Source organism: Pygoscelis adeliae, unplaced genomic scaffold (genome assembly GCF_000699105.1).
Source record: "Pygoscelis adeliae isolate BGI_AS28 unplaced genomic scaffold, ASM69910v1 Scaffold286, whole genome shotgun sequence".
In the NCBI taxonomy this organism is placed as follows: domain Eukaryota; kingdom Metazoa; phylum Chordata; class Aves; order Sphenisciformes; family Spheniscidae; genus Pygoscelis; species Pygoscelis adeliae.
Genome location: NW_008825076.1, coordinates 9,312,250 through 9,322,533, shown reverse-complemented (window position 1 = coordinate 9,322,533; position 10,284 = coordinate 9,312,250). Strand labels below are relative to the sequence as shown.

General features: G+C 39.9%; 1 protein-coding gene across 2 annotated transcripts; it reads left to right on the top strand.

The window, feature by feature from the left end:
• Window positions 1–553: 553 nt before the first annotated feature.
• PCMTD2 (protein-L-isoaspartate (D-aspartate) O-methyltransferase domain containing 2) lies at window positions 554–9,637 on the top strand. 2 transcript variants are annotated; one of them, XM_009326821.1, is made up of 7 exons: window positions 583–626; window positions 1,592–1,603; window positions 2,882–3,216; window positions 4,566–4,668; window positions 6,453–6,624; window positions 7,578–7,701; window positions 9,246–9,637. In XM_009326821.1, the coding sequence occupies exons 3-7, from the start codon at window positions 2,910–2,912 to the stop codon at window positions 9,626–9,628; spliced, it is 1,089 nt and encodes a 362-aa protein (XP_009325096.1). In that variant the 5' UTR covers window positions 583–626; window positions 1,592–1,603; window positions 2,882–2,909; the 3' UTR covers window positions 9,629–9,637. The 2 variants fall into 2 exon arrangements, with proteins under 2 accessions (XP_009325094.1, XP_009325096.1); XM_009326819.1 differs by lacking the exon at window positions 1,592–1,603 and having other exon boundaries at window positions 554–626.
• Window positions 9,638–10,284: the final 647 nt, after the last annotated feature.

Sequence of the window (10,284 nt, the reverse complement as noted above, 5' to 3'; positions counted from 1 at the left end):
TGGTGCCCTGGGCACGGCTGGAGGCAGCGGTGCTGGCTGGAGACCGGGGCCGCCCAGGTGTAATTAAAGCGGCGGGGGGTGGGGTGGGGTGGATATCAACATCAGGCTTTCCCAGACCTCCTTCCCACTCCCTCATCTCCGCCGCTTTCCTCGGCAGCAGCCTGATAACGCAGGTAGTGGTTGAGCTATATGGGCGGGGGGCTTTTTAATTTCTTGTTTGAGAGGGTTAGAGGGGGTCGCATTGAAAGCTGTGCAATTGTGATTCTGTTTTTTATCGGTAAACATCCTCACCTTTGTTATTCCTTCCGGAGCGTATTACGGCAGAGCAGGGGTTACCCTGGAAATGTGCTGGGGTGAAGAATTGCATTTTTATGCCTTGTGTATTGTTTTGAGTCTTCTCCTGTGCATCTGCTGGTGTTTGCCTTGGAAGAAATTGCTTTAATTTCAGTGTTTTGTTTCAGGCATCTGAATGCAGCTTCTCATGTCAGACTTGTTTGTTTGTTTTTCTGTTTTGTTTTTCTTAAAGGGGAAGATGGCAACATGCAATTGAAGGGATGTTTCAACACTGGAAGGCTGCTTGGTTTGCTACCTGTGTTGTGACCCGCTAAATACCACAATTTTTGCATGTGAACTTTGTCCCTGCTCAGATTTGTGGAAATCTGTGCTTTACCTAGAAGTGTGAAAAGTGCAACTGTGCTAATTGTGGAGGGAGAGGATCTTGTTCTAAAAAGTTTGTTAAAAATAAATCCTACTCGTAGTCTTGGTTCCCCCTTCCAATAGGAGAAGAGAAACAAGGTTAAACAAAGATGTGGAATTACCCGAAGATGAATTTAAATGTCAGAGTTCTGTGTTCTGCATATAAAACGTGCATTTTATTGGAAGTAAGCTAGTGTCCAGTAAAAGTAATCATTTCAGAAGTAACTGACACCTGTCACAACCTGGAGATTCCTTGATCTCATTAGAAAAATGTCTTCCATGTTGTAGAGCATGGAAGAACAGCTATTGATCATGTAGCCGAGCTAAAACCAGGTCGGACCAGTTGTCCCAGTGGGGCTGGCATACGTCAGAAAGAGTTTGTTGGGGATCCAAAGTGAAACACTGTTAAAGCCACAACTTTTTATTCATACTATAAATCTAAAAATGTAGATTTTTAATAGCAAAAAGAGCTTAAGCGGAAGAAAGAAGCAAGCCTAAGAACAAAATATACAAAAGAAAGTCAAGGGAATCAACACCCTCAGGGAAGAGAGTATTTTAATGCAGAATGTTATATAAAGCATGCTGACCAAAGATAGAAGCAGCCCTATATGTGCAGATGCCACAAGTTGATGTGTATGTAATAGGAGGAAAAAAAAAATCCGATTGGCTGTTGAAACCACCTAAGCCTTCGACTTGATGTGTTCCCACTGTGAAGTGATAAAACACAATCGTTTTTTCTAGAGAAAATGAAGGAGTAACTATAGAAAGGAGAGGGGTGACTTTTTTTTCAGTTTTATTAATGGTCTGGAACTGGATTGATGTGTTTGAGACATGAATGTATTAAAACGGCTCGAGTTCTCTGCCTAAGTATGTCTTATTTTGTGTGTCCCTACAGGTAATCAGGATGGTATGTTATTTTAATAACTGTGAAATTTCCTTAGACTCCTGTAGCTTTTCTTTGTTTCCTCTGAAAATGAAAGTATAATTTGCTCTTGCTGAATATAACAAATAAACCCCAACAATTTAGCTGTAGGCAGATCTTCTGATCCCAGGAATGAACTCTAAAGCTGCTGCTTCTGTGGTTATTATTGTGAGCAGAGAAAGGCATTGTAAATAAATGCATTTAAAAAAAAAAATCATGTTGTGTTTTCTGAAAAGGATTTTTTTTTTTGAGATATGGGTAGGGAAGTAAAGCTAGATTAATTTTGCGTGATAAGTTCTTCTATGTTCTTCTCCCCCTATACCTTTTTCTTTAAAACATATAGAACTTTTACTACATGAAGTGTATAGCCATGCTTAGTGTAATGCACAGTCAAGGAAGGTGCTTGCTTTTCTTTCCCCCACACCAACAAGCCTGAATAGATTGCTGGAGATGATTGTGTCAGTGAAGTCAGAAGTGTTTGTAATTCGTAAATCTGCCTCACTGAAGAGTTTCCAAATTGGGGGTTAGCTCATCTAGGACTTAAGAGGACCGAAGAAATTCCACAGGCTTCAGTGGAAATTCTCTCTGCAGTTGCTGTCTGTATTGTTAAGTGCTTTACTGATGACGGTGGCTCAAGCTCTAAAGATGAGCTGTGTGAAAGTGCATTTGCTAAAGTAAGCAAGCTTGTACTCTGGGTCAGAGTTTTTTTTAACCTCTGTGAAATCAGCATCCTGATGCATATTCAAAGAAGATGTAATCTGAGATTTTTCTGGTTCTTACTGCCTGTGTCTTAGTCCCTTAATTTCCCCTTGGTACTGTTAGAGGTAGAAAGTCTGCGTGTGGCAAGAATTCCGACAGGCAAGGTAGACTTGCACTGTTGGTTGGATTTGCAATGAAAAATGGCCTATAAGCATAGGAGCTAGAATAATCCTTTATATAAAAGGATTCAGTGAAAAAGCTGACATGCTGGTAAAATGTTGGTAGTGTTTGAAGACAGGCATTGCACGCTTAAATTGTCTATTGTGATTTTTCCCCGCTAGTGTCAGGTACTACATGCCAGATCGGCTGCATTTTGTGTTTCATTGTTTGATTGGGGGTGGGGTGGTGGTAATGTTTTTCTCCTGCTTGTTTTCCTTAAAGTACCTCCCTCAAAAGTACTCCATATACAGATAAAGATCTCCCTCAAAGTACTTCATATACAGCAGCATAATTTAGTGTTCGAGTGCGTGCTCTATACCTCACCTTCCTTTATTATTCTTTTAGTTTTGGTGCTTATAGAAAACTGTTGAAGATGGGAGGTGCAGTAAGTGCAGGAGAAGATAATGATGAATTAATTGATAACCTGAAGGAGGCACAATACATCCGGACAGAACTGGTAGAACAGGCGTTCCGAGCCATTGATCGAGCAGATTACTACCTGGAAGAGTTCAAAGACAATGCCTACAAGGACTTGGCATGGAAGCATGGAAATATTCATCTCTCAGCACCGTGCATTTACTCTGAGGTGATGGAAGCGTTGGATCTGCAACCAGGGCTGTCATTTTTGAATCTTGGCAGTGGCACTGGTTATCTGAGTTCTATGGTTGGACTCATCTTGGGTAAATACCTTTTCAATCGTGTTAACTGTTTACATTAGATTTAAAAAAAAAAAAATCAAATTGGGAATGAAGCATTCCTCAAGTAATGAAACTGAAAGGTATCTAGGAGAGTAAAGAATGCATTAATCCAACTGGCTAATTTATCAGGATTCTTGCAACCTTCTCTCTGGAACTGGGTGGGATCCAGATTTCTGTGGCAGTTCAGAACAGGCGACGATGTAATTGCACAGGTGGCTGTAGTGGATTCCTGCAGGACTGGGCACAAGCTTGGGTTTGCTGCCCCTTAAGCCAGAACCCAGCTCGGGAGCAGGAGTGCCACGTTTAAACTAGGTTTGAGCATGTCTTCAGAAACGTGTGACTGTAGCTGCTCTGTGCCTTGTTTGTTTTTACAATGTCCTGCCTAGACTGAAACATGTTTGAGATCCAATTTTGACTCTTACCAACATACAGGTGGGAATAGTCTCAGGAAAGCAGTTAATGCATCAGAATTGACTTCGTGACTGCGTCTACAGTAGGCACAAATCGGAGCAGCAAAGTGCAATTATACAATTGCAATTCGCCCTAAAGTATTTCAGTCAACAATTTTGCTTCTTCCGGCTGCCAGGATAGATAGCAAATGACTGTAGGGTATGTATTTTCCTTTTGTGGGTGTGGCAAGAATTTTGACTGCTGAAATGCTTGTTGTCAGGATAGATTCTCACTCCCATTTCCTGTGGCTTTTCATGGAATCACATTTGTGGTTTTCTGCTAGGTTTGTTGAGATTACCTAGGATGCCAATATGTAACTCCAGGGCTTTTGAATTCTTTTGAATTTTTGGAAAAGTTACCAAGTCAGTTCTGAATAAAAAGAGTGAGTGCTGAACAACTTCTCTTTTTTTCCAATTTATTTTTGCTGTTAATTGAGGTACAATGTGTGGTGACTGTTCCTGATTCTTCTGTGGCGATTTTCAGCATATCAGCAAGGGGGTATAAAAATAACAAAGATTTTTTGGAGGGATTTATTAAAACATGCAGGCTGTTGTTCTGCATTGGAATGTTTTCGAGCTGGTCAGTTTTACAGCAATAGTATTTCTTCAGTATCAGTGTTTCCCTCCTACAGAGGAATTTCCTGCACAGTTAAGAGCAAATGATTCAAAATCAATTGTGCGAGACAGCCTCATTTGCTTCAGAAATTGCAGGTATAGGGTTGCAATTCCCACTGTAGTGCTAAGATAGCTGACCCTACACAGGCGCTGGCTGTCTGACACTCGAGGAGCAATCTGTTATAGGAAGTAACCAAAACTGTATTCGGTCCCGCTGCATTTTGTGTTGTTGCCTGTTACCATTATCCTAGTGTTCTGAATTTGCAGGTCCTTTTGGTGTTAACCATGGTGTGGAGCTTCATTCCGATGTGATCGAATATGCAAAGCAGAAATTGGACTTCTTCATTAAAACGAGTGACAGCTTTGACAAGTAAGAACGTGGACTGCCCGTTTGGATTCATTTTGTGCATTTGGCTTTAGTCGTGGCAGTTCTTGTTCCCATGTGGCAGTTCTGGATTCAGGGTAATCTGAGGATTCTGGCTCCTTAGGCTTCCTGAACTGCAGTGTGTGACCTTCTAAGCTGATGTGTATTGGGGGGGAGTTTCTTAAATTTTTGCAGTGTTTTTAATAGCAGTGCTGCTGTTGCAGAGCTTAGAGGAAGCTGAAGAAGGTTATTTATTTTAAAATGCACTAGCAGGTAACAACTTGAAACTTGCAAATAACAGTAATAGTTATGTTTGTGATCTGAGAGCATGCACGGTTATCAGAAGAATATGAACTGATTTCTCTGGTGGCCCAATGTGTTTTATCTGAGAAGAAGAAAAATGGTGTTTTAAAATATGAAGGTAGTTTTATGATGATTAAGTTGGTACTAAAACTGCTTGGGATTTGATTTATGTTCTTCCTTAGAACCTCCATTCTGCTGCTGTCACAAGTAATAACTTTCCAGCAAGATAACCATTGCCAATAGTAACCTCAGCAATAAAAGTTGTAGCTGTCATATTTTTGGATCCGTCTCACGGTTTGTTCAAACAAGGAAGTAAAACATCTCTGGATACTTGATAGTCCTCTCGTGGGAGGAAGAAAATTAAAGTCATTACATGCTAGAATTTAAACTACTCAGCCTTGCGCTGTTGCTGCTGTACTGGAAAGCTGCTGCTGAGAGGGCTGTATTTTCTTGATGTTGGCAGCAGACCGAAAGTTTTCAGCGTGGAAGGCGCTTGCACATAGATGACTGGGTTTTTTTCAGTCACATTGCTATTGTTTGAATAGGTGTTTTAAGGAAGACTTTTTTTTCTCTCCAGACAAATATAGCTATGGAGCAAAAGTGAGCTGAATTCGGAAACCAACATGACTGGAAAATTGGCGTTGCTGAGAGAAATGGCTGCTGGGTTATGCTATTAGAACACCATGTGCAGGAACTGCTAGCTGGCTGCTCTGAATGTCTAGCGTGCTTTGCAAAAGGAGAAAGCTTCAGGAAGTGTTTAGGAATAAATAGATGCTATATTGAGCTGCCTCTCAAGATACCAGTAGAAGACTGGAGATGCTGTACAACTTCTATCAAAATCAGCCCTTAAATGTGGGGCCTAAGCTAATGTAGATTTGGAGCATTTAAGAAAACCAGAAGCATCACAGAATCATTTATTTTTCTTCTAAACTGAATCAGAAATGCTGTAGGCAAAAATTCTTTTTATGAAGGGTGAAATCACAGTTCTCTTGAAGCAACGGCAAAACTTCCATTGGCTTCAGCAAAGCATATTTCTGAAACATCAAGTTATAGTTCCCCACAACATCTGAAAACCATTTAAAAGCTTTTGAAAATGCCAAAACCCCCCTGGTGCAGTCCTTAAAAGGCTTTAACATTTGGAATTGCAGCTCTAATATTTATATTTGTGTATTATAACTGAGTCAGCATCAGGTGACTAAAAATAGCTCGTTCTGAAGAGTTACATACAATTCAAGTATGAAATTATGCATCCTTATCCTTTGGAGATTTTCATCTATGAATTCTCACCTTATTGTTCTGTGGTTTTGAGACTTCTAGCTGTGGTCTGTTCTGATAATGTCTAGAATACATGGGCTTCAGAGGAGAAATCCTGTGAAACTGGGTTTTTTCCAAGTATTTTTTATTGTTTCATTTTTTCAGAATCATGAAAATATTTCATTTGATAAATTGTAATATACTTGTATGATACACATCTTCTTCATTTTCAGATTTGAATTTTGTGAGCCATCTTTTGTTACCGGCAATTGTTTAGAGATTTCTCCGGACTGTACTCAGTACGACCGTGTTTACTGTGGTGCTGGAGTACAGAAGGAACATGAAGACTACATGAAGAACCTGTTGAAAGTTGGGGGAATTCTTGTCATGCCTCTAGAAGAGAAGGTTGAGTGCCTTTCTACTCATGTTTCCCTTTCAGTTACCCTTAATTCGGATCTTGGTTTAGTCAGTAGCTCTTCCTTTAGTTTGCCCTTCTTGTAGCGGGTTGGAGAAAGCATTAAGTACACCGGTCTTGACTATGGGTGGAAACTGAACTCTTCACTCTTCATAATATTTAAAAAATTCATCATTCTACCAGTCTTTCACATATTCTGATCTTTTGTTGTTAATTGCAAACTTACTTTCATGCTGCAGAAAAACGTCAGCAAGGCTTTGTTCAAGTTATATAATCTAGTGTTGTACTTATGGTAAAATACAAAATTTTACACCCTAACTTTGTGCAAGTTGTCCCTATTTACAAGTGTCGATGGATTCTTTTTAGTAAAAGGTGGGTAACTGCCCTGTGTGTGAACTCAAGATTGTAATTCCAATTATCTGTTTGGTGTAAAGGTGTGTTGTTTTAACGGACTTGTATGGCTGAGGTGTAGGTGTCTGACCTCTTACCGCTGTCAGGGTGTTTGAGATGAGCAGAGTGCAGAGCTGCTTCCCAGCGAGATGCTGTGCAATGAGTTAGTGCAGGAGATTTGAGCTGTAACAGAAATCCAGTGATCTGCAGACTTCCTTCAAGAGTGAACGTTGATCGGTGACTGACATGTTTTCTCAGTGGTCAGACATAGCTGTTCTGGTTCAGAATTGAGGAAGAACTGGGAAATCAGGGTGACCCAAACTGCCAGTGCCCATACTCTGTTGCAACAGATGAAGTTACTTGGGGCTAATCCTGTAAGGAGTTCTGAATTTTCTCAGGAAAACCTCAGTTCTCTGTATTACCTAACTTCTATTGTTGTAGCTGCTAGTACTTTAACCACTTGTCCAGGCAGAAAAGTTGTTTGTTCATTTTTTTGTTCAAAACTCTTACTGTAGTTCACACAATGGACAATAATCTCCTTGTTTTGGTTTAGTTGACTAAGATAACTCGTACTGGTCCTTCTGCCTGGGAGACCAAGAAGATTCTTGCTGTTTCTTTTGCTCCTTTGATTCAGCCTAACCACGCAGATTCAGGAAAATCAAGGCTTGTTCACTTGCGTGAGTACAGACATTCTTGAGTATGGGGGAGGTTTCTTCTGCTGTTTGGCTATAAGCTGCACCTTGCTTCCTTAAATGTAATGTCCCTATGAATCCTTTAAAGGAAAATTACTCTAACTGCTTTCTTCTTTGAACAGTTGTTTAAGTCTTGTGTTGGATCCCAGTCTATCTTTGAGGATCTCTGCGGAGGTCTGGTGCAAGAATCAGAATTGCATAAAATAGATTCTAAATACAAATGATTTCTTGTGGAATTGTACCTCAAATTTGTGGGATGTTTGGTCATTGTTTTTGCCCTTGCAGACATCTGTTTCAATCCTGAATTGCATACTACCATGGTTCTCAGGCACTGTGCCATGGTGGTGGGAAAATAAGTAGTACCTGTGAACGAACATTGTATCTACTCAAAGGCTCTCACTGCCCAGCAATTCAGAATTATCCTGAACCTGGAACGCTTGAGGGACAGAAGTTGTGTAATTTTTGGTTAGCTCTTTGAAATGCAGGTCGTGCACAGTGACCTCAATCTTTAGATTAAGAGTTCAGTGTAGGGAGGCCTCTCAAGAACACATGAAGACAGAGATACTTCCATAAACAGATTAGTCAGGCTTTGTTCTTATTCTGGAAAGGTGTCTTTGCATGACAAAAAGCAGCTCAGTAAGCAGTCCATACAGTGCTATAAAGTCCACTAAGTGCATGTTTCAGCATACTTTGTATGGTGGCTTTGTAGTGAGACCTGCATATATATTACATGTGATTTTTTTTTTTTCCTGGTTCCTTCATTCAGGTCACAGGAATGCTTACTTGTCAGTAGAAGACAGGGGTTTTTGTTGGTTTCAGTTTTAACTCATTTTAGTACATTCATGTGTGTGCGTCAGTACATTTTTTTTCTTTATGCCGCATGAGTTATGTTGTGCACTTATGGGCTGGCAGCAAATAAGTGCAGAAGACAGAACAGTCTTCGAAACCATTAATGTGGGAGGCATTTTAATACAATAACTTATTGTATGCTTCTATAATTACTTTTACCAAATGGTTTCTAGCCAGTCTTCACCCACTAAGTCTGAAGTAGTTTTTGAAGAGCATAAATAGTACTCATGTTTTATAAGTGAAGAACTTGGCAAAGCTGAAGTAACTTCACAATAGAAAAATCATTTTATGGAAGAGTTAAGTAGACTTCAGGTCTAGTTATCTACGGTAGGAAAATAGCTTTTTCTAAGTTATTAAACATTTTTAGTCACTAAGTCTGTACTCTTATAGTCTTTAAGACGTGTATCTTAAAATAATTGGGAGGACTTGACATCAAAATACGAAACTCTTCTTTCATCCCATTCTTTTTCTTCAGTTAATGAGAGAAATGCATAATTAAATTTTGTTTGGAAAGTTACAATACAGTTCATCTGAGTTGACAGGAGTTGAATAGAGCTGTTTTTGTAATCACAGCAGGGAATTCAAGTGGCCTGATTTAATTTGAGCAAGTACAACTTTTCCTATGAGTACTCTTGAGGGGAGTTTCTCCATATCTGTTCATGGTTTTCATTTTGTTTTAGCCCCAGTGGCTGTCCGCAGCCTCCAAGATCTGGCTCGCATAGCCATCCGAGGAACCATTAAAAAAATTATACATCAAGAAACAATGAGCAAAAATGGAAATGGGCTGAAGAACCCCCCAAGATTTAAACGAAGACGTGTGCGTCACCGTCGCATGGAAACTATTGTTTTCTTGGACAAAGAGGTCTTCGCTAGTCGTATCTCCAACCCATCAGATGATAACAACAACAGTGAGGATATCGAGGATGAGAGACAAGAAGAGGAGGAAACTAAACCCTCTGAACTAAAGCCAGATCCCCCTGTAAACTTTTTGAGAGAAAAGGTCTTGAGTCTGCCTTTGCCTGATCCCTTGAAATATTACCTGCTTTATTACAGGGAAAAGTAATTTCCTTCTTCTAAAAAGTGGGAAGTAGGCAGAAAATAAAGTACTACTTAGGGCTTGACAAATGTATACCACTTGCTTGCCTGCTAATGTGACCACCCAAGGCAGTAGGCTAGCTGGGGAATGTGGCTGCTGTATACCTAAACATAATAGCTTTTTAAAGTTTTTTTTTCTTCTCAGTTGTGTGCTATAGTTTTATCCTACAGCAGGGATTCCTTAGGAAGCAAGTTGGTGAAATGCTCAGCTGCTTATGGAAAGGAGGATTTAATTCCCTGAAACTAACTGCACAGAGATATTCTAAAAATCTCATGGCTGCTCTGCTGAATTGCAGTTTTTAAATATTCTTAAGCAGTTCCCCAAAGACCTTTGCTGTCTGTGCTCTCTTCCGCTAAACCTGCCATGTGTTTACCGTGGTGTGTGTTTAATGGAGGATGAAGATTATTAGTAAAAACTGACCTGGCAAATCTTGTTTCTTCCAGTAATCTGAAAAAGCACAACTTTTACAGACATGAAAGGAAAGAATTTTTGGCATCCGGCCTTGTGGCATCCAGGTTTTGAATGAGAAGGAAAGCATCAGCTCCCCTTTGGTTGGTCTCAGTTTTGCTTATAAACTATATAGAATTTTTCAGTAAAAGGTAAAAATGTTTTACGGAATATTG